Genomic DNA, 24,284 nt, shown 5'->3' on the forward strand with positions numbered 1-24,284 from the left:
TTTTTACATATTTTTTTTTTTACAATTTTTTTTTCACAATGCTTTTTGGGGGGAGGGGGTTGGGGCAGTGGACAATGTTGGTAGGGCAGGGGAGTGGTGTCAGTAGTTTTTTATTTTATATATATTTTTATAATTTCATTTTGTATAATTTTTGTTTATAATTTCATTTTTTTTTTTAAAGCAACCCTGTTGGGGGGGGGGGGGGGGCTTTGGTGAGATATCAGGGGTCTAAACAGACCCCTGACATCTCCTCTTTGAGACATGGAAAGGGACTGAGGTCATTGATGCCCCACTTCCCTTTCTCAGCATTAAAAATGTATGGACAGAAGACAGCGGCTCCTGTCCATTCATAAACTGAGCAGAGTAAACACACAGGTTTTCACAGGACACAGGATCAATACCACTCACTGTGTCCAATTCAGAAAAGGCAGGGGCCGGTAAATGACCGGTCCCTTCCTCCGCTCGCCATCCTGACAGATCCCCACAGCTGGCGGGAGAGGAGAGAAGACGGCTGCACTTGCTGGTGTCCGGGAGCTGCCCTTGAAATGCGGGAGACTTGGGATGTCTGGTAAGGTGACAGGAATAACCTGTGTTCTAATCATTTTGAATGAACTTCTATGTACATTTTTATTGTTACACATGTTAAAATTCCTTATGATTTGGTAAAATGTCACAGGACATACCACACGCTGTTTTTGTAATAAAATACTGAGGTATTCAGTTTGTGAATCAGACCTCATTCACACGGGTGTACTACAGTGTACACCCATGCAAGGGTCAAGTTTGCCCACATGGGGATACACGTGTTCTGTGCATCCTTGCGCAGGCAGTCCCATGTGTGTCAATTAGGATGTAGCGGCTGCATGGACACAGCTGCTGTCCCCAATTTGACAGCAATGTTGGTGAAGGTGTACGGCCCTTAACGCAGACAGGATGCGTTCAGGGCCACGCACCAACACAGCTGTCAAACTGGGTGTAGCTACTGCATCTAAACTCACATGAATGGGACAGCCTGTACAGGGATGCATGGAACACTTGTAGTACACACTGTAGTAGGCCCGCCCATGTGAACAAGGCCTTAGCCACTAGCCACAGATAAAAATAATGAATAGTAAAGCACATAGTACATGCAGTAAAGCCAATTTCTGTTAACTGACCCTTAATTCTGCCGATGTGCTGGGTGCAGGACCAGAGCTTGTCATGCCTATAGGTTACTGTAGAGGAGGATGACTGTGCTCAGCTGTCAAAAGTAATACAGAAATTGTACAGCATGCATACAGCGATCAGATAACTCTGATGCCTTTCCAACAAGAAAGTGCTTATAACAGCACCATGATTAAGTACATTTTTGTGTAAAACATGTCAGCGTTACCTGACCACTATGTGCATGCTGTACATTTTCTATACTGACAAAAAGCATTTTGGAGGCTAAGTACAGTAGCTAAGCATGGACTTCCTTCTGTACAATGCAGTGCAATGACTAATGTGAATGTGCAGTGTAAGTTACCCCAGAACAACTAAGATTTCAATTTACTGATGGATGAAATAATTTATGATTGGTAATCACAGGTTACTGCATTGTGCACATTATCATTGTTCCTTTCACAGCCATATATTATACTGAATGCTCAATTTATTTTAAGTATAGGTTAACAGTGCTGTCCAAGAAGTGAAAGGTTTAGGTTATCACACTCACAGCAGGCAGCCGGTTTACATTCATATGCAGTGAGCTGTTAAATAAACAAAGGGTGGCACATTTATAGTAAAAGTTTATTAACAAATGGTAGTACATCAACATGCTCATTTGATTTTCTAATGGTTAGTGGGGTCAATTCAATGTTGGTTTTACCCCAGTGATGAGAAGATTTGATGAAGCAGGATGATTTTTTTTTTTTCTTGAACATTCAAAATTCTTACTGTGAATGCGGTTTTTGTTCAGGAAAAAAAAAAAAAAAATCATACGTATTGTAGAGAAACCTATTTAAACGCTTGCCACCCAATCACCCACCGTCAAATGACAGAAGGACCGTGGGGCTCTCATTCTGGGAGGACGTCAGATGACGGCGCCCCAGATCGGTCGATATCACGCGCCAGCAGCATGGTGATCGTGGCCGAGCCATGTTGCTAGGACACAGCGCAACCCTGATCTCTGTAAAGAGCCACGGCTCTTTAACCATGTGATTGGCTGTGTCCAATCACAGCCGGTCACATGTAAGTACGGAAGTGCTGTGAATCGGCTCTCCTCGCCTCACACTGACAGTGTGGTAAGGAGTGCCGATCAGTGGCATCTCCTCGCAGAGGAGACCTGGGCAGGTAATCAGGGCATTGATCATCAGTGCCCTGATCACAGGAAGGCCCCAGCAGTGCCACCAATCAAGTGCCCATAAGTGATGCCAGTCAGTGCCTCCTATTAGTGCCTGCTCATCAGTGCTGCCCATCAATACCGTCCATCAGTGCCACCTATCACTGCCCACCAGAGCCACCTATCAGTTCCCATCAGCGCGGCATATTAATGCCTCATCAGTGCCACCTAATCAGAGCCCATAAGTGCCGCCTCATCAGTGCCACCTCATCAGTGCACATCAGTGAAGAAGAAAAATTATTTACAAAATTTACTGACTTTTTTTTTTATTCAAAATTTTTTTTTTGTTTTTATTTTTTTTTTATTTCAAAAGTCTTTTTTTAATAAAAAATAAAAATCCCAGCAGTGAATACCACCAAAAGAAAGCATTTGCTTTTCTAGCTGCAGCCAACTGCAGATGATTAATCTAGCACTTACTTCCTAGCATCTATTTGCCCTTAACTCAGGCATGCTTAGCTGAGAAATTCCCTCGTCCAGATGAAAAGAAAAACATGCCCATGAAGACTCCTGGGATGTAGAACATCATTTTGGCTTAGGCCAGGAATCAGGAAGCAACTGAATAATTGTAAAAAAAAAAAGAAGAAAACGTTTAAAACAATATAATAAATATAATATACCTTCCCGCTCCTATTTAGTAAGGAGAGCTGAATAAGGATTACAAATAGTTCGTTGTTGATTGGGATTATAAAGTTCTGCTTTACCCACAAAATACAATCATTAGTTTAGAGCTAGGATATCACATAGTGAAGTGGTAAAGTCTCAAATCAAAGATCACCTTACAATCTGTAAGAGCTTTTTTCCCCTTTTGATGTTATGTTCCTACACACATTGGTGAAAAATGTCTTGTGTGAAGGAAGGGTAATGGTATCCTGGTAGTGTAAGATAAGAACAAGTCAGTTTTTTACATTTGCCATTGCAAAATGGTGACTGTCATTGTGCAGGTTTACATAAGTGCAAACGTCATCCAGAACATCCGATGTGTCCACTGAGACCTGAAGGTTAATGGAAGTATATCTTCTTTCAGTTTTTTCATAGAAGAAGGGATCAGATGAGAGGGGACGTGATCCAACCTTCATTAGAATGAATGAGTAACTGTGTTTACAATCCTGCTTAAAGTGGTTGTAAACCCTTACACACCACTTTTACCTACAGGTAAGCCTATATTAAGGCTTACCTGTAGGTACTGGAAATATCTCCTAAACCTGCACTGTTTAGGAGATATTTAGCATATACGCTTGCACCAACGTTATCGGTGCGTGCGCACTGAAGGAAGGGCACGATTGTGCCGTTTCTAAAGGGCCCGTGCTGTGATCGTTGGCATGCGCGGGAGTGATGTCACTCGACTCTGGCCAGTCACAGAGCCGGAGTCCACCAAGTGAAGGAAGAGGGGTGAAGATGAATGCGGCCACCCGTGGGGACATCACGGGCTTCGTTTGCAGGTAAGTGGCACATAATGGGCTAGTATGCGATGCATACTAGCCCATTATGCTTTTACTTTGCAGGGAACAAAAGAGAAAGTAATACCCATTAGGGTTTACTTCCTCTTTAACCACTTCAATACAGGGCACTTATACACCCTTCTTGTCCAGACCAATTTTCAGCTTTCCGCGCTCTCACACTTTGAATGACAATTACTATATGCTACACTGTACCCAAACAACATTTTTATCATTTTTTTTCTCACAAATAGAGCTTTCTTTTGGTGGTATTTAATCACCACTGGGTTTTTTTTATTTTTTGCAATATAAGCGAAAAAAAAGAGCAAAAATTTTGAAAAAAATAACACTTTTTTTTTTAGTTTCTATTGTACAATTTTGCAAATAAGTAATTTTTCTTCATAGATTTAGCCAAAATGTGTACTGCTACATATCTTTGGTAAAAATAACCAAAATTATGTGAAAGTTATAGAGTCTACAAGCTATGGTGCCATTCACTGAAAATTGATCACACCTTATATACCTATAGCCTATCTCATTTCCTGAGATACTAACAAGCCAGGAAAGTACAAATACCGCCCAAATGACCCCTTTTTGGAAAGTAGACAATCCAAGGTATTTAGTAAGAGGCACGGTGAGTTTTTTTAAGTTATAATTTTTTCCCACAATTCTTGGGAATTAAGACATTTATTTATTTATTTTACACAAAATTGTCATATTAAGAAGTTATTTCTCTCGCACAGCACATGCATACTTGCAATTACACCCCAAAATACATTCTGTTACTCCTCCTGAGTATAGCAATACCACATGTGTGAGACTTTTACACAGCCTGGCCACATACAAAGGCCCAAAATCCAAGTAGCACCTCCAGGCGCTCTAGGAGCATATATCACACATCTAATTTGATGATAACCTATCACACTTTTAAAGGCTCTGAAGCAACAGGACAATGCTGTTCATCCCGATTTTTACTGTAAGTTACTACGTTGTTTCAAATAAAATTGTGTTGGATTACTACACGATGGGGATTATCCTTTATATTGCATGTCTCCACCTTACTTGCCAAGTTTGAAGCCTTCCATCAGAGACCCGCCAGTGTTGTGACGATCAGGGGAGATTGCTGGTTCTCATCTGCTTCCAGACTGCAGGCTTGACTTGACCCGGAGGGGTCTTTAATAGAGGTGAGAGGCTGGGGGAATCATGTGGCGCACCACAGATTGCTGATGATTGGAGGAATCTGAAACCGATCATTTTTTGCATATGCACTTTTGTTTTTTGCATGAACTGTTATATGAAGATTTGTTCCATTTATGTTGGAACCATACAGCACTTGTTGGACTATGCACTTTTATTTATTTAATTAGTGTCTTTTTCACTTTTTTGCACTTTATGCAATTTTTTTATTTATGCGACTTTTTTCAATGTATGCGATTTTTTTCACCTTTATGCACTTCATGAGTTCTATTGGATGTATTTATTGTAATTCTATTGTATTTTTGCACAATTGGATTTTTACATTAATATTATTTTGTTAGTTTTCTGATGTCACATTGAAGAATTGCTATTAGTTACACGTTTCAGCTCTATTATTCGTGATTTTTGTCTATATTATTTATGCACTCTAGTTAGCACCACATATTTCTTTTATTCTTATTTGTCTTTTCTGTGTGGGAACACTTTTATATGTTTGGAGGCTTCTCTTACCCTTAATTTTATTTCTGTTATAGCTCACTTTGGTTTTGCGCATTAGTTCCCCCCTTTTTTTAACCAGGACAATGGATCGCCCACAAAATAACCCTATTTTGGAAAGCAAATACCCCAAGCTATATTCTATGAGGCATTATGAGTCTTTTGAACATGTCATTTTTTTCCACAAATTTTTGGAAAATGTGGGGAAAAAATTAAAACGTATTTTTTTTTTTTTTTACACAATGTTGTCAATTTATAAGATAAAATATTTCTAATACATAGCATGTACATAGCAAAAATTACACAAAACCCAAAATACATTCTGCTACTCCTCCTGAGTATGGTGATACCACATGTGTGAGACTTACACTGACTAGCCACATACAGAGGCCCAACATCCAAGTAGCGCCTCCAGGTGTTCTAGGGACATAAATTACACACATAAATTCCTGCCAACCTATCACATTGTTGAAGGCCCTTCATATTTCTAACACATAGCATGTACTGTACATACCAATTACAAACCAAAATACATTCTGCTGAGCAAAGGGTAAACAAAAGATTACCTGCGGTTTTAGTAGTGCAGTGGTCCACATAGGAAAGCATCGGTCCAGGCAGCAGGCAGGAACGTGGACAGCAACAGCAAAACAGGCAGCAGCCAAGGAATACTGTCCATAGTCAGTACAGGTAGAGATATTGTCAGTACATCTAAAGCATTGGTCCAGGTAGCAGGCAAGGATGCGGTCAGCAGCAGCGGAGGGATCGTTTATGCAGCAGGCAGGAATACTTTTCATAGTTAGTACAGGCAGTGATTTGGTCAGTACAGCCAAAGAATTGGTCCAGGCGAAAGGCACATGGTCCAAAAAAGTCTTGGGTCAGTGCAGCAAGAGATATTGTCAGCACAGCCAAAGTATTGGTCCAGGCAGCAGGCAGGACCAAAAAGCTTAGGGCCTCGGTCACTAAAGAATGGGGACAGGGGTAAAGGCTTCTCCCACCCAAATCGCTTTGAAGCCTCTGGACTCCAGACCCTGTTCTGGGAATTACAAAACAAAGAGAAAACCAAAAACTGTTTTTCTCAACTCAGAACACTATTCTGGAGCCCCACACATATGTGAGACCCCTGTGTAGCAAGGTGAAAAAACAGTCCAAGTGGCAGGCAAAAACATGGTCAACAGGCTGAGGTCAGTGCAGGTAAAAAGCAGAAATAGACGGTAGGCAGAGGCATAGTCGATACAGTCCAGGGTCAGTAAACATGAAAGGCAGAAACATGGTGGATAAAACGATGCAGATGGCAGGCAGAAGCATAGTCAATAAACAGGCCAGGGTCAGTTCACATGGAAGGCAGTGATATGGTTAGCTGAGGCATGTGATAGCGTCTGAAGCATTCTCCGATGCATAGGCCAGGTTGGGAGGGGCATTGGGGACAATGAAAACTAGTGTCTTTCCTAACTCCTCTTTTGCTGCACACCCATTTTTTTTTTGGCGGCTTCTTCCTGTTTCTGATGGTGGAATATTGTCAGGTAAATGGCGCTCATGCAGTCTGCTGACACAATCGGAGCGAATGCTTTCTGGGGGGATCCTTGCTGATAGATCAGGGCAGTGACAATATCTTCGATAAATTTGAGGAAGGTGTTTCCCTTGATTTTTGATAGGTGACATATGCCTTATAAATGGCCAAATGGAAGAAGTAAATTGCGACTTTTTTATACCAGAAGGACTTTCTTGTTGATAGATAGGGCTGCGGCATTTGATCGTTTAAATCCCCCCCCCCCCATAAACTTATATTCGTGGATACAGCAAGGCTTTTGAACAGGAGCGTGTCTTCTGCGAAGTTCCACCAAGGTGTCATCGTGGATGGTGGACATGATGTGCACATCTTTCCTATCCCTCCACTTGACGGCCAACACTTCCTCGTTCCTCAGACTTGTCAATTCCCCCCCTTGCAGCCTCGTGGTGACTAGCCACTGTGGGAAGCCCTTCCTATTTTTTCTTGACGTACCTCAGGCCAAAGTTTTCTGAAGGTATGGGTGGTGAAAAAGGGGCAAACTGGTATAGTAATTGTCCATGTAAATGTGATAACCCTTTTGGAAGAGTGGGAACCCAACTCCCAGACAATTTACCCGCTTATTCCCATGTACTTTGGACATTCAGGGGGCTGGAGCTGGGAGTCCTTGTCTTCGTACACGCGAGAGGTATGTACATATCCAGTGGTGCTTTCACAGAGCTTATTGAGCTTTAATCCATACCTGGCCCTCTTACTGGGGATATACTGCTTGAATCCCAGCCAGCCTGTAAAAAGGACCAGGAATTCGTCCACAGAGATGTTCTGGTTAGGGATATAAAGATCAGCAAACCTCTTATTTAAAAACTCAATTGGGGGCGAATTTTCTACAATTTATCAAAGTCAGAATGATTGGGGGGGGGGGGTTGGGGCACCGCGAGTTATCACTGAAATGCAGAAAGCGCATTATCATGTCATAGCGGGACCTGGACATCACAGCTGAAAAAATTGGCATGTGGTGGATGGGGTTCGTAGACCAATATGCATGCACTTTGTTTTTTTTGTAAGCCCCATGTTGAGTGTAAGGCCTAAAAACAATCTAAGCTCTAAGCTCCACTGTTAGGGGGTCTCCATTCGAAAGGGCGGGCATAGCTTGAGTTGGGGTTGTTTTCTATATACTGATGGGCAAAAAGATTGGTTTAGTCCACGATGCTCTGAAGTAGGGAAAAATAAAGTAAAAAAATCAATTTCAGAAACATTTTCGGTGTTGGCCTGCAAACCTGGCTGTGCTGTAAAAGGAGGGATTGTGGCTGACCCTGTGCTAGAAGGCAGCCACAATGGGTTTGCCAAGGCATCCTGAAGATGAATTTGGGCCAGAAATCTTTGGGTCTGGTGTGAAATTCCAGCCCTTGTACTGGGCCTCTCCTCTTGGGGTCTAGCGCCAATGGCATTTCCCGATTGGCCATTGCGGTGTCTGGTGCTGCTGGTAACTGCCTGGTCTTCAGACCATCTTCTTTTAGTACTGACTACTTCCTCCTCCGATTTGGATGTACTGCCTTCGGCGGGCTCATATTCCGAAACAGAATCTGAACTGTACTGGGGTGGTGAGAGCTCCCTTCTGCTCTCATCAGTCAGGCTTTGGATTCGATATGCCTCTTCTGGAGTGTAAACTTTTTGGGACATGGTGGCTGTACAACAGATGACACTGATGGGCTCACGGGACAGGGAGCTCCTGATGGGCTCACGGGACAGGGAGCTCCTGATGGGCTCACGGGACAGGGAGCTCCTGATGGGCTCACGGGACAGGGAGCTCCTGATGGGCTCACGGGACAGGGAGCTCCTGATGGGCTCACGGGACAGGGAGCTCCTGATGGGCTCACGGGACAGGGAGCTCCTGATGGGCTCACGGGACAGGGAGCTCCTGATGGGCTCACGGGACAGGGAACTCCTGATGGGCTCACGGGACAGGGAACTCCTGATGGGCTCACGGGACAGGGAACTCCTGATGGGCTCACGGGACAGGGAACTCCTGATGGGCTCACGGGACAGGGAACTCCTGATGGGCTCACGGGACAGGGAACTCCTGATGGGCTCACGGGACAGGGAACTCCTGATGGGCTCACGGGACAGGGAACTCCTGATGGGCTCACGGGACAGGGAACTCCTGATGGGCTCACGGGACAGGGAACTCCTGATGGGCTCACGGGACAGGGAACTCCTGATGGGCTCACGGGACAGGGAACTCCTGATGGGCTCACGGGACAGGGAACTCCTGATGGGCTCACGGGACAGGGAACTCCTGATGGGCTCACGGGACAGGGAACTCCTGATGGGCTCACGGGACAGGGAACTCCTGATGGGCTCACGGGACAGGGAACTCCTGATGGGCTCACGGGACAGGGAACTCCTGATGGGCTCACGGGACAGGGAACTCCTGATGGGCTCACGGGACAGGGAACTCCTGATGGGCTCACGGGACAGGGAACTCCTGATGGGCTCACGGGACAGGAACTCCTGATGGGCTCACGGGACATAGACTCAGACGGGCTGACAAGTACTCAGACAGGATGATGACAGGTCCTTTTTATTCAGGGGGGGCAATCTGGGCACAGTAGTAATACACAGTAATCGGTAACTCGCTGTTCTGCGATCTCCTCCTTACATTGGATCGGTGTGTGAGGAGGAGAACTCAGTAACAGACAGTTAACCATGGTATGTTTACATTTGTGAACGGCTGTTATTGGACACAGCCGGTCACGTGGTAAAGAGCTAATCTGGGCACAGTAGTAATACACAGTAATCAGTAACTCACTGTTCTGCGATCTCCTCCTTACATTGGATCGGTGTGTGAGGAGGAGAACTCAGTAACAGCCAGTTACCCGTGGTATGTTTACATTTGTGAACGGCTGTTATTGGACACAGCCGGCCACGTGGTAAAGAGCCAATATCATTGGCTATCTACCCTAAACGGGGCCGGGCTTTGTCCGAGGGACAAGCCTCATCCCTGATTGCCACGCTGTGTGCCGCCGGGGGGCGCACACGAACTGCGTGCACAATGAGGTACAAAGTGACCGGCTGTGATTGGACACAGCTGGTCACGTGGTAAAGAGCCAATTTCATTGTCTCTTTACCCTGATCGGGGAGGGGCTGTGTCCCGACGGACACGCCTGATCCTTGATCTCCACGCTACTGGCTCCCAGAGGCCCGCAGTAGCGACAAGAAGCCTCTACTGTGGCGTCCACCCAAAGGAAAAGAGTGTTCCTACCTGCGTCATTTGACTATGGCCCGGTATGGAACTGGTTAACCACTTGCCGACCGCCTGCCGTCGTTATACGTTTGAAGAGGAATATCGTTGTTATGGCAGCAGCTAGCTACCATAACCTCGGTATCCTCTTCAAGAGCGGGCGGTCGTCTTTCAGATAAAACTGGTCTCTTTTTTCGGTGGCGAGAGAGGGCCCCCTCCTCTCGCCGTGCTCCGTAGCCCTCCACCGCTTACCGGAGCTGTCGGTAGCGGCGGAGGCGATTGGATCCTTCTCGGTCTGTGGTATGGAGCTGACTGAGAGGAAGATGGCCCCCACCCAGCTCCATACCATTGCAGGGCGGAAGCGACGTCAAAACTTCACTTCCTCCCATAGCTCTTAAAGGAACTTTTTTTTTTTTTTTTTTTTAAATGACGTTTTATTTTTTATTGCATTTCAGTTTAAATATGAGATCTGAGGTCTTTTTGACCCCAGATTTCATATTTAAGAGGTCCTGCCATGCTTTTTTTTTTATTACAAAAGATTCTTACATTCCTTGTAATAGAAATAAAAGTGACACAATTTTTTTTTTTAAAGAACAGCGTAAAAGAAAAAAAGATTTTTAGCGCTCCCCGTCCCACCGAGCTCATGCACAAAAGCGAACGCATACGTGAGTATCGCAAACATATGTAAATGGTGTTCAAACCACTTATGTGAGGTATCGCCATGATCGGTAGAGCAATAATTCTAGCCCAGGACCTCCTCTGTAATTCAAAACATGCAACCTATAGAATTTTTTAAACATTGCCTATGGAGATTTTTAAGGGTAAAAGTTTGCCGTCATTCCATGAGCAGGCACAATTTTTAAGCGACATGTTGGGTATCAATTTACTTGGGGTAACATCATCTTTCACAATATAAAAACAAATTGGGCTAACTTTACTGTTGTCTTATTTTTTTAATTAAAAAAATTGTATTTTTCAAAAAAAAGTGCGCTTGTAAGACTGCTGCGCAAACACAATGTGACAGAAAGTATTGTAACGACAGCCATTTTATTCTCTAGGGTGTTACAAAAAAAAAAAAAAAAATATATATATATATATATATATATATATATATATATATATATATATATAATGTTTGGGGGTTCAAAGTAATTTTCTAGCAAAAAAAACACCAAATCTCAAAACGAGGCTCTGTCCTTAAGTGGTTAAAGAAAGCATATCATTCATTTTTTTCATTATTCTGTCCCCTCATGGGACAAAGTACATGTAGTACTCTGCCCCATGTTGTTAGGTGCTTCCTAATCCGCAGTTTACATGATACCTTTCCTTCTGCATTGCTCTTGCTACCACTTGTCTTGGGAAAGTGCACAGAGCCAAGACAAGAGTTTGTTGTGAAGGGGCCCTCTTGTTGGATGGTGGGGGGAGGTACCCAGTCTGACATCATAGCTAGGCATGCCAAGTTTGAGTTGGGCTTTAACCACTTGCTTACTGGGCACTTAAACCCCCTTCCTGCCCAGACCAATTTTCAGCTTTCAGAGCTGTCACAATTTGAATGACAATGGAGCGGTCATGCAATGCTGTGCCCAGATGACATTTTTATGATTTTTTTTCCCCAAAAATAGAGCTTTCTTTTGGAGCTTTTTATTTTTTGCTAAAAAAAACCCAAAAAAATACCGAAAATTTTGAAAAAAAAACTGTTTCATAGTTTGTTATAAAATTTTGAAAACAGGTACCGTATTTATTGGCGTATAACACGCACAGGTGTATAACACGCACATTAATTATAAGAGGGAAGTTTCAGGAAAAAAATGTAAATGTAATAAGGATTTAATATTTAAGCAACATAAGGGTCAGTGCCCATCTGCAGCCTCACCATTGCCATCAATGCAGCCTGATTAATGCCCATCTGCAGCCTCACCACTGCCATCAATGCAGCAGCCTCACCGTTGTCATCAATCCAGCAACCTCACCATTGCCATCAATGCAGCAGCCTCACCATTACCTTCAATGCAGCAGCTTCCTATAACAGAGGCCGCCAAGTAAGCAGGAGATTCTCACAATATTTAATCTGATGGCGCTCGTCCCGACCCCCTCCCTGTCCCCTCCGAGGCAGCTAAAATTGAAGTATTGGCATATAACACGCACACACTATTTGCACCCAATTTTCATGGTGAAAAAGTGAGTGTTATACGCCAATAAATACAGTAATTTTTCTCCTTCATTGATGGGCGCTGATGAGGCGGCACTGATGGGCACTGATTGGCAGCACTGGTGGACATTGATAGGTGGCACTGGTGGGCAAAAGTAAATGGCACCAGTGGGCACTGGTATGTGGCACTGGTGAGTACTGATAGGTGGCATTGGTGGGCATTGGCAGGTGACACTGGTGAACACAGATGAGGCAGCTGATCAATGGAGGCAGCCGATGTTTCTCTGACAGAAGTCAGTGATCGGCTGACAGCGTGAGGGAAAAAAAATACAGATTACCGATCTTCTGTTTACATCACGTGATCAGCTGTCACTGACAGCTGATCACATGGTAAGGGGCTGGGATCCGATCTCTGTCTCATAGACTCGGTGATCACAGAGCGCACCGCCCGCAGGGACACACTGACAGCTCATGCTCCGGAGGTCGTCTATAGATGCCCTCCAGGCAATTAAGGCCCGCTCTGTAGCTGTCTTTCTATAGCACGTGTGGGAAGAAGTTAAAATACTCTGTTTTCAACCTGATAGTCCAAATAAAAGATGTGCCTGTAAAGAAGAGAGTAAATACTTGACTCTCTTGTTGCCTGCACCACCAAACGAGGTCGAGGTCTTCAAAATAGTGGTGTTTGGTATCACATGCAGCAGGAAAGGGAAGTATTTCTTTTCTTTTTTACAGGGACATTTTTTATTGGAAAATTCAAGCCGAAAATTTTGGCAACAGTAGATACAAAATAAACAAACAAACAATCTATGCTGCGTTATCAAAATAAATATGAATTTATATCATGTGCATATCACAAACTAAATAAATACTGTGCATATATGGACACAGAAATTATGAAAAACATCAAGTGCATGAAATACTGTGAATAAATAATATAAAAATGAACCGTTCATAATAAAGTCCCATAGAAAAAAGTGCAAAACCAAAGTCCTTCGCGTGAATAAGTGCCTTCAATCAGGGAGAAAATGACAACTGAAGATCACAAAAGATTCCTCTTCCATAAACACCTATGTGCACCAAACCACCAGTGACATTTAGAGCCACTGTAACGACACCCCGAGTATGAAAGGGGTTAAAGCCGTTTAGGAAATTCCATGTCCAAACACTCCGATCAGCCGAACAAGAAACCCAAACGAATAATTCTCCCCCCAAGTACGAAATGAGGCTCTGTCTTGAGGGTCAAACAGGAAAGAATTTATTTTGAGATCTCACACAAATTTATACAGCAGGATGAAAATACAACCTCTCATCAGAAACCTAATTAACATGAGCTCATTAACGAATCCCTTAAAGCAGCCTGATCATTGTTATGATAAATCAGGATTTCACTACAGGTCAGACTTGTTGTCACCGAGCTTCACACAGTAGATGATACATTATCATAAGATTAAACACAGGACATTCTCACAACAGCAGGAGCTCCACTAGGGGTCGGCCCGTCTCCTACATTGTACATTGTATATCCACCTATCTGGAGTCAATTAACCTCATTTTTATTCATGTTGTTTTTATTTATTTTTTGTTTAAAGTCCAATTTTTTGTTTAAAGTCCAATTTTTTCTCCGATCATTAGGGAGAACGACATACGCCTTCTGGCGCTGTCGTTTGCAGAAGATGTGATTGGGTTGGAGGCCCTCACCGGCCCCCCACTAATCCCTCTTTTGGAGGCTCTTACTGGCCCCCTACCAATTCCCCTTCAATGTTATTAAGACTTCCGTTTGGCTCAATCCATTCAACCCAGATTGTTTGTTGTTGATTGGCGAGTCTATGGTGGTACGAATCGGAGGGATAGTTTATTTCAGTATGTTCTGTCCGTTTTGTGTGAAATTGTGCACATGTGTGTATATACATTGGCCATTAGGTTCATCCTGCAATAGGCACCTTGTTGGTTAACAGTTTAATGCACAAGGTTTTGTGAATATGTATTGATTTAGATCTGTGCTGTCTGGGCTGTGTGGTCTCCGCTGGTCGCTTGCACTGTGGAGCGCACTTCGAAACCGGAAGTGTATGCGGTGGTCCGTGCGGTCCATCGTGTATGGCGATCCATAGTGAGGCTTGGTCCGGCTCAGCACTACTTAAGAGGGGTGACGCAGTGCGCCGCCTGTGCCCCTGGAAGACGTGATGATGTCACGAAACGTGTAGGGCGGAGCCAGACGACGCGCCGACGTCACCCCCAAGCGAGTTGCTTCCCAGTAGGACGGGTTTGTCCGAGCTCCGGTGGCCACGGAGCCGGACTTAAGGCTGTTTATCCATCTGACACTTTGTAAGTGTATATCTGTTTTTTATCTATTTTAATAAAATGTAAAGTGGTTTTACACTATGTGAGCCCCTTTTTATTTTATGGTATCAATGCCCTGGGTTGTTGGAGTGGCTGCTGACGAGATGACCCCTGGTGGACACCGCTGCTAATCCCCATTCTGGCTTTAAAAGATCTCTGCTTGCTGTGATCCTCTGTAGTGGGGGGTCATGGCCTTCTGGTAAGGAGTAACCCCTTCAATACCTGGTGGTGGACCCTTCCTCGTTATCACTGATCTTCATTGCTTACCACTTGGATTTTTTTTACTTTTATTTTTATTTTTTGTTGGTGATTTGGACGCTTTACAACACTTCATTGATGGTTTTTTCTTTGGACTTTTTATAACACTCAATTGAGGTTTTAATTTATGGACTTTTTTTCTTTACTACTAAAGTTCTGCACATTGATTTATTTATAATTCCCATATGAATTTTTTCTTCACTGTAAATTATTTATTGTGTTCCACTAGCATTAGCGCAACCTCTTATTTCTTTATACATTGTACAGAGGCCAATGTGATCAGCTCTTTCAATTAACATGTTGAGTTCAGAATCAAACAAACCAAGAATAGTCTTTACATATACAGTATCCTGGGAGATATTGTGTATAAATATTACTGTCCCATTTTAAGTAATCCAATATATATTTTCTCAGTCACTATTTGTAATATGGCATATCCAGGGTCCCCAGAGTCTGTGTCTTGGGGGACATGGACCTGAATCTAAAGTAACGCCACCTCAAGGGTCCCCAGGCATACAGCTCACAAAGAGCACCGTTCCCCCAAATGCCAGGGCCCATAATCGGTAGGCAAGAGGCTAGCATTCAGTCCCCTCCAAAAGCCTCTGTCCCGGCTAGGTCTGTCACAGCCACTTACCACAAAACTAGGCCACAAATTATAAGAGGTCTAGCAGCGCTTGTAAGGAAAAAATCCAGAACATGGATGGATGGACAGATGTTGAACCAACGTTTCCATAGCCAGTCGCTTATACCACCACTTTGTAGCAGATTACATTAAAGTAGAACTATAGACAAAACTTTTTTTTTTCATTTTGGATAGAGGAAGGGAGCGTTATATTCCCATGTAATGTTTATTTTTGCCATCTTTGTCCCATTGTGGAGATATCCCTTCACTTCCTGTCCCATAGCCAAAAAAGAAGCAAGTAGAAATTCCCTCAAATATAGGGAATTCCTTGGGGACCCCCAGGTCACCAGAACTAGTGTCCCCATTGGACGATTACTTTTCTTAGGACAAACCAAAATTTGGGATTTTCTTTTACTTTCACTTTTAATGATAATGGTAAACAAGACAAACAGAGAGAGTAAATCTCCCTAACAGAGATACAGACAGCAATAAAAACTGATAGAGGTGCCAATCCTTCTCTATTCTATCCAAAACTAAAAAAAAGGTTTTGCCTTTAGTTATACTTTAAGATATTCCATCAATCAAGCACACAGCATACACCACGTAAAAGAGGCAGAGAAATTGCTCATGGTACAATATTATCCTACCCACATATCATAAAAAGCAAGACAGCCTGTCACAGTTATAGCATCCAGAACCCCGGCGAGTGTGATGACATCACTGCTGTAGCTCCGCCCTATGCATTTTTGATGAAACGCATAGGACATGGCTACAGCGGTGATACTCACGCCTGCCAGGTGCTGGATGCGGTGGCAATATCAGGTGCTTGGGTATTGGTAATTACTGCTGTCATTTCTTGATTTATTGGCACTCTTAGCGCAAGATTACTTTTTAGTAGATAGTTCATACCTGCCAAGTTAAGAATTAGAGCCCTTTCACACATCCAGCGCCTGACCATCAGCGGTAAAGCGCTGCTAGTTTTAGCGGCGCTTTACCATAGTCTTTAACCCCCGCTAGCAGCAGAATAAAGGGTTAAAAGCGCCAGCAAAGCGCCACTGCCGAGGCGCGGGGCGCTTTAGGAGCGGTGTCCTAAAGCGCCTCAAAGATGCTGCTGCAGGACTTTTTTTGATGTCCCCCCAGTGCAGCATCCATGTGAAAGCACTCGGGCTTTCACACTGGGATTGAAGATGAGGCTTTATTCAGGCGCTTTACAGGTGCTATTTATAGCACTAAAGCGCCTGAAAAACGCCTCCAGTGTGAAAGGGGTATATTTTCAAGCACACACAAGGCCTGCAAGTCCCTTGTCTTGACCTTTCTTGGCTTCGGTCCAGGGCTGTGGCACAATGTATGTGACACAATCCTTTACAATTACAGTCCCAAGGAGCATGTCCCACATGAAAGATACCCATACGAACCCCTTGACCAAAATCTTGCAAGCCTCAAGGTGGTTATCTCACTTATGCACACTCACAGATGATCAAAGCCTAATTTCAGAGTCTCTTCCTTTGAACATCATGTATGTGGGACACTGTATCCTGTTTTATTTCCCAGTGGTGAAGCTGGAACCATGACTACCCAGTGCTATACCCACTCCTGTCTTTTTTTATTCCATGTGAACATGCTACATACCACACCACCCAGGAATCAACATCCATCCAGGAATGGTTTCTTACAAGACTGGGGAAAACTGCCCCCGACGCTCAGCGATATACCTGTAAAGAGAACTAATCACTCCTCTACATTCAGAGAAGATTTCTTATTTTCTGCGACACTGTTATGTGGTGTCAGGTCATCGTCTATGAGGAAATTAAGTAGGCCATTTCATAAATATGTAGTGTGGGTTTTGAAGCTAGCTTTATAAGCTGTATATATTAGGGTTGACTTACTAAAGGAGTGGAGCATGTTCGCTTAATTTAGTGAATGGGGTGAAACTTTACTGATTTTAGTCATCCAATTATGTGCAAGCAAAAATCCTTGTTTTCCATTTTGCATGCACATGATTGGGTATTCCTTGTGTGAATTTTCACCTAGTTTTCTCTCATTTACTAAGGTAAGTGAGGTAATTAAAAATTCACTTTGCAAGGCAAACATGTTCTATTTCTTTAGCGAATAAACCCCAAATATGTAGTCCTGAGCTCTCTGCAATATGCAACAGATTCATTTAAACAAGCAATGCATTGAGCAAAAGTTAAGGCATGATTGGTCTTATACAGCCCAGAGTAAAACAGTGTGTAGTACAGCATGGTATTGTAGATGAGAATTACTTCTCTTCTCAACATGGCAGGCTTAAAGTGGAACTTTACCCATTACAATTTGATGAAAAAAAATGTTCTTTACCAAAGGAACATACATTCCATGTTAATAATTACGCTACCAAAAATAGTATGTCCTGAAATTTGCCTCCAGCATTGCTCCTGTTTCTTCTTGCTGGAGGCAGCCATTTTGCTGAAGCCCAGAGGCTCTGAACAGCAGAAAATTATGAAGTGGAACTAAACCCATCGATTTAACTGTTTTTTTTTTTTAAAGTTACATTCCTGGAATGCCAGGATTGCTAACTGTCACATTAAATTGTGTTCTCAACCAAACCATCATAAGGCGGATGTCACATCTTATCACATCTGCAGCACCATGGCAGTTGCAGATCAAACAGAAGCAGCTTCCTTGGCTATAAAGGATAGGAGGGTTTCATTCCGCTCAGTGGCGTCACTAGGGTTGGTGTCAACTGGTGCAGTAAAACATGGTGTCATCCCCATTCCTGTCTAGACTACCCTGCAGGCAGCACACGGTCACAGGGCGCACACCAAGCTGGCCCCTGTAAATGATAGTATAGGGTGGTATAGTGGCAGGTTGGGGTGGTATAGGGCAGGTTGAGGTGGTATAGGTCGGGTTGAGGTGGTATAGGGCAAGTTAGGACTCTATTTATTTAGTGACACTGCACTGCATTTACTTACAGCATGCTTCATGCCTGAACCCCATACTCATTCACATAGGGTGGGGAGCCGGGATCTGGGGACCCCCTTATTAAAGGGGGCTCCCGGATTCCGATAAGCCCTCCGCCCGCATACCCCGACAACCAACGGCCAGGGTTGTCGGGAAGAGGCCCTTGTCCTCATCAACATGGGGACAAGGTGCTTTGGGGTGGGGGGCCCGCAGGGCGCCCCCTCCCCCAAAGCACCCACCCCCATGTTGAGGGCATGCGGCCTGGTACGGTTCAGGAGGGGGGGGCGCTTGCCCGTCCCCACCCCCCTCTTCTGACTGACTGGGCTGCGTGCTCGGATAAGGGTCTGGTATGGATTTTGGGGGGGACCCCACGCCGTTTTTTCGGTGTAGGGGTTCCTCTTAAAATCCATACCAGACCGAAGGGCCTGGTATGCCCCTGAGGGGGAACCTACGCCATTTTTTTATTTAAAATTTGGCGTGGAGTTCCCCCTCAAGATTCATACCAAACAGTGCGAGTCGGCACCCTGTCGGGTTGCCATGGAAATGGCAAACCGCAGCCAAACGCGACCGCAGCTAATCACACTGTGCAAATGCAGCTGATCGCAGTGCCTGGAGTCGAACTCCACAGGAAAAAAAACATGCTTTTAACTGCGGCAGAATAGCCGTCCGTGTGAAAGGCGCCTAAGGCTGTCAGCAGATCAGCCTCTACCAACTCAGCAGTGCCTAAAAATGGAGATCAACTGAGCATGTGCAGAGCAGGACGAGACAGTGTATTACTGGATTTTAAACAGTATAGACACTTATTTTTAATGTTTTACAGAGCTATACCTGCAAAAGGGGCCAGCCTTAACTGATCTAGCAGAACTTACTTTTCTGATTAATGTTCCACTTTAAGCCGGCCACACACGAAGCGATTAAGAAAATTGCTTGATTCCCCCATCAACACAGTCAGGGTTGATAGTGGAATCCCTCCCACAGAGATATTATGTTCTCCTGGCGAGGGGAGATGTCCCGGCCAGGAGAACACACAGTGATTATTGCTAGTGGCTATAGCCTCTGGCAGTAATCGCATGAAAAAGGTGACAGGCCGGTTGTATCCAAGTTGATCAATCGATCAACTTGGGTACAATCAGCCTGCCCACACGTAGTTTGAATCTCATCCGTGGTCCCTGCTGAACCAGGCGAGATTAGAACCTCCTATGGCCACCTTTACTATGAGTGGTGTTTAACCACTTACCCACTGGGCACTTAACCAGACCAATTTTCAGCTTTCGGTGCTCTCACAATTTGAATGACAATTACTCAGTCATGCAACACTGTACCCATATGAAATTTTTGTCCTTTTTTTCCTATAAATAGAGCTTTCTTTTGGTGGTATTTAATCACCTCTGAATTTTTTATTTTTTGCGCTATAAAAGAAAAAAGACTGAAAATTCAGTAAAAAAATGCATTTTTCTTCGTTTCTGTTATAAAATTTTGCAAATTAGTAATTTTTCCTCATAAATTTTGGGCAAAATTTGTACTGCTACATGTCTTTGGTAAAAATAACCCAAATCGGTGTATATTATTTGGTCTTTGTGAAAGTTATAGAGTCCACAAGCTATGGTGCCAATGTATCACACCTGAAGTACTGACGGCCTATCCTATTTCTTGAGACCCTAACATGCCAGGAAAGTACAAATATCCCCCAAATGACCCCCAAATTGGAAAGTAGACATTCCAGGGTATCTAATAAGAGGCATGATGAGTTTTTTGAAGTTGTAATTTTTTTTCCCACAATTCTTTGCAAAAATCAAGTTGTTTTTTTTCCACAAAATTGTCATATTAGCAGGTTATTTCTCACATATACAGCATATACATACCACAAATTACACTCCAAAATACATTCTGCTATTACTCCCAAGTATGGTGATACCACATGTGTGAAACTTTTACACAGCATGGCCACATACAGAGGCCCAACATGCAGGGAGCACCTTCAGGCGTTCTGGAGCATAAATTACACATCCAATTTCCTGACTACCTATGCACCAGGACAATGGAAACGCTCCAAAAATGACCCCATTTTGGAAAGAAAACACCCCAATGTATAATCTATGAGACATAATGAGTCTTTTGAACATGTCATTTTTTTCTAAAAGTTTTTGGAAAATGTGGAAAGAAAATGAAAATGCATTTTTTTTTTAAACAAAGTTATCCATTCATACAATATTTCTAACACATAGCACGTACATAGCAAAAATGACACCCCAAAATAGATTTGCCTACTTCTCCTGAGTATGGTGATACCACATGTGGGAGACTTCCACAGCCTGGCCACATACAGAGGCTGGGAACGGCTGGGTACTGCCAAGTATGGCTGGGTACTGCTGAGTAAGGATGGGCTCGGGCGTGTTCGTACAGCCCACGTACAAAGCCCGCCAGAAAATCGGCGCGGCGATGCGCTAACCGCAGACAGTGAGACATTTTCCTGATGTGCAGCTGCAGAGATCGGGAAATGTCTCACTGCCTATGATTAGCGCAGCGCTGTGCCGACTTCCTGGTGGGCTCTGCATGTGGGCTGTGTAAACACGCCCGAGCCTATCCTTACGGCTGGGTGCGGCCGAGTACGGCTGGGTATGGCATAGTACGACTGGGTACGGCATAGTATCGCCGAGCATGGCTGGGTATCGCCGAGTATGGCTGGGTATGGTTGAGAATGGCTGGGGGTGGAAGGGATGGCAGAGTATGGTGGAAGGGATGGCAGAGTATGGTGGAAGGGATGGCAGAGTATGGTAGAAGGGATGGCAGAGTATGGTGGAAGGGATGGCAGAGTATGGTGGAGGGATGGCAGGATGCAGAGTGTGGTGGAGGGATGGCAGGATGCAGAGTGTGGTGGAGGGATGGCAGGATGCAGAGTACGGTGGAGGGATGGCAGGATGCAGAGTACGGTGGAGGGATGGCAGGATGCAGAGTACGGTGGAGGGATGGCAGGATGCAGAGTACGGTGGAGGGATGGCAGGATGCAGAGTACGGTGGAGGGATGGCAGAGGCTGCAGTTGTCAGTGTCACTGAGCAGCGCTGTGGGCATTACACATCCAGCCCACAGCGCTGCTGCATCCGATCTCTCCCCTCTCCCCTCACACTGGACGGAGAGGGGAGAGAGGAACCGGATATCACGCCGGTTTGTTTACATGTGATCGCTCCGTTAATTGACGGAGCGATCACGTGGTAAACAGCCACTGTCAGCAGCCATTTACCGTGATGCGCCGGGTCCAGAGGTCACGGATGCTCCCGTGTACGCGCCCCAGGGGGTGTGCGGGAGAGCTATTCTGGGAGGACGTCAATGTATGCCCTCCTAGAGTTATGGAACCACCCTGTAGCTGTCATTCGGGCCGGTTAAGTGGTTAAAACATTTGCTGCACAGCCTTTATAAAAGAGAGAAGTGGAAATACCTTTTCTTTTATCTGCTCCAGTGTTATTTCATGATAAAGATGCTCAAGCTCCCCTGTGTCAGAGTGCAGAGGCCAGAGGGATGGGGAGGGAGCACCGACAATGGGAGGGCAATGGGAGCCAGCAGGTGACATCATGACTCTGGGAATTCCATTGTCAAGTGCTCTCTGCAACAGGGGACCAGAGATTCTAAATGGCATGACTGCAGGGGAGCAGATAAAAGAAAATATTTTTCCACTGATCTCTTTAACAAAGACCAGGGTGGATAAAAATCAATGATTTAAAAAAAAAAAAAAAATCAGATTTTGCATTAAGGTGAAAAAACACCTAGCAGTCACCAGCCCCCCAGCCCCCCTTTTTACTTACCTAAGCACCTTCATCTCCTTGGCGGGGACGCGCTGTCCCTTTCTCCACGGGGTCCCGACTTTTGACTGGATAGATTGATAGCAGCACAGCCATTGGCTCCCGCTGCTGTCAATCAAATCCAATGACGTGGGCACTGGGGGGGGGCAGGGCACCCGCAAGGTAACCCCCTAGAAGAAGCACTCTCCTGAGGGGGTTATCTGATATAGGGAGGAGACCCCAGAAGAGGATGTTCGGGGCCACTTGGTGCAAAACGAGCTGCACAGTGCAGGTTAGTATGATATGTTTGTTATTTTTAAAAAATAAAAATCAATCCTTTACAATCACTTTAAGCACAGAGTGGCCATGATCCTCCTCTTCTGGGGGTGCTGTCTGCTGCTCCTCTTCTCGAGTGCCCCATCGGAAAAACGCTCTCTTTTGGGACACCCGTGCGGGCGCGCTCCCGAGTCCTGCTTCTGCATCTAATGACACAGAAAGCAGGACTCGGCCCGGCGCCCGCGTCATTGGATTTGATTGACAGCAGGAGCCAATGGTTGTGCTGCTATCAATCTATCCAATCAGGACTAAGGATGAGCTCCGGCGTGTTCGCAAGCTGCACGTGCCGAGCCCGCCAGGAAGTCGGTACTGCGCTGCGCTAATCACAGGCAGTGAGACATTTCCCGATCTCTGCAGCTGCACATCGGGAAATGTCTCACTGCTTGTGATTAGCGCTGTACAGTGCTGACTTCCTGGCGGGCTCGGCACGTGCAGCTTGCGAACACACCAGAGCTCATCCTTAATCAGGACACGAGACACCAACTAGAGCTGGTGTGCTCGTCCCTGGGGAGAAAAAGACCGGGTTCAGATAAGGAAAGCGGGGGCATTGGGGGGCTGCAGCATGAGAGAAGGTTTTCACTTTAATGCATAGAATGAAAAACCATGAGGGTTTACACCCCCTTTAAGGACGCATTTACGCGCCTACCCAGACAAAAGACAGGCTGCAGCTGTACGCTGGTAACTGCATATCCAAGCGCTTACCTGGGTAGGGATGGATGAGTGGACCTGGATGCAAACTGTCTGGGTTCTGGGGTGCATATCCATCAACACATGCAGGTAAACATTCAGATATATGATTCCCAGTATACAGGCACAGGCTGTCCATCATTCTACCGACGACTGTATGGAAACACCGATCAGTCCTGGGTACAGATACACGTCTTTCATGGGGTACAAATCTCTGCACCTGGGTGAATGATCCCCCATCCTACCACAGGACAACTCCAGGTGCACAATATTTGCTTTGAAGAAATGAGCTTTGTCCTTACTGCTGTGTGGTGTCTGTCAGTATATACCTGTCCACACACCAATACCTGCACCAGTCTCAGGGTGATCATTACACTGACATGTTTTATGGCAATTGGAAGACACGCAATGTCATTGTATTAGGGGAGAGGCAATGACTCGTAGTAAACAGTAGAAATAAAACATGAATATCTACTGCTGTGTACAAGACACGAAATACACACAACACATCACACACGTGTGTCACCCACCTCCTTCTTCACTATAGAGACGTCATCCACCACTTCCACTTCCTGGGACCGCAGCTAATGTCACACTGCCCTCTAGTGGTGACATGGTTACACTGACAGAATCCATGTACAAAACGAGCCAGCATTTACCATCGCCAAACTTTTCAGTACGAGGGTCACATTGTATATTTCACAAATATTCATGAGCCAAAAAAGCAAAGTTACAAATGAACTATTAACATGTAAATTAATTAATATGTTGTACTTATTTATATAATCAGCATGACATGATCTACATCAAAAGAAAAAGTCTTTAAAAAAAGGTGAAAGAAAAATAAATTCAGTCTGCACCTTTCTTAGAGTCCCCTTTACATCAGGGTCCCCATCAGAGTACCCTCTTACATCAGAGTACCCCCTTACATCAAGGTCCCCATCAG

The 24,284-nt window shown here is 44.7% G+C and overlaps 1 protein-coding gene across 4 annotated transcripts in view; it reads right to left on the bottom strand.

Moving 5' to 3' along the window:
• LG01H5orf63 (linkage group 01 C5orf63 homolog) overlaps window positions 1–23,947 on the bottom strand; it is a 133,648-nt gene extending 109,701 nt beyond the window's left edge. For 3 of the 4 annotated variants that reach the window (XM_073624938.1, XM_073624927.1, XM_073624918.1), the window contains exon 1: window positions 23,354–23,862. In XM_073624938.1, coding sequence (XP_073481039.1) covers window positions 23,354–23,416 — 63 coding nt within the window. In that variant the 5' untranslated portion in view covers window positions 23,417–23,862. The other variant, XM_073624932.1, reaches the window with a different exon arrangement.
• Window positions 23,948–24,284: the final 337 nt, after the last annotated feature.

The sequence above is a fragment of the Aquarana catesbeiana genome, linkage group LG01 (assembly GCF_042186555.1).
Source record: "Aquarana catesbeiana isolate 2022-GZ linkage group LG01, ASM4218655v1, whole genome shotgun sequence".
In the NCBI taxonomy this organism is placed as follows: Eukaryota; Metazoa; Chordata; class Amphibia; order Anura; family Ranidae; genus Aquarana; species Aquarana catesbeiana.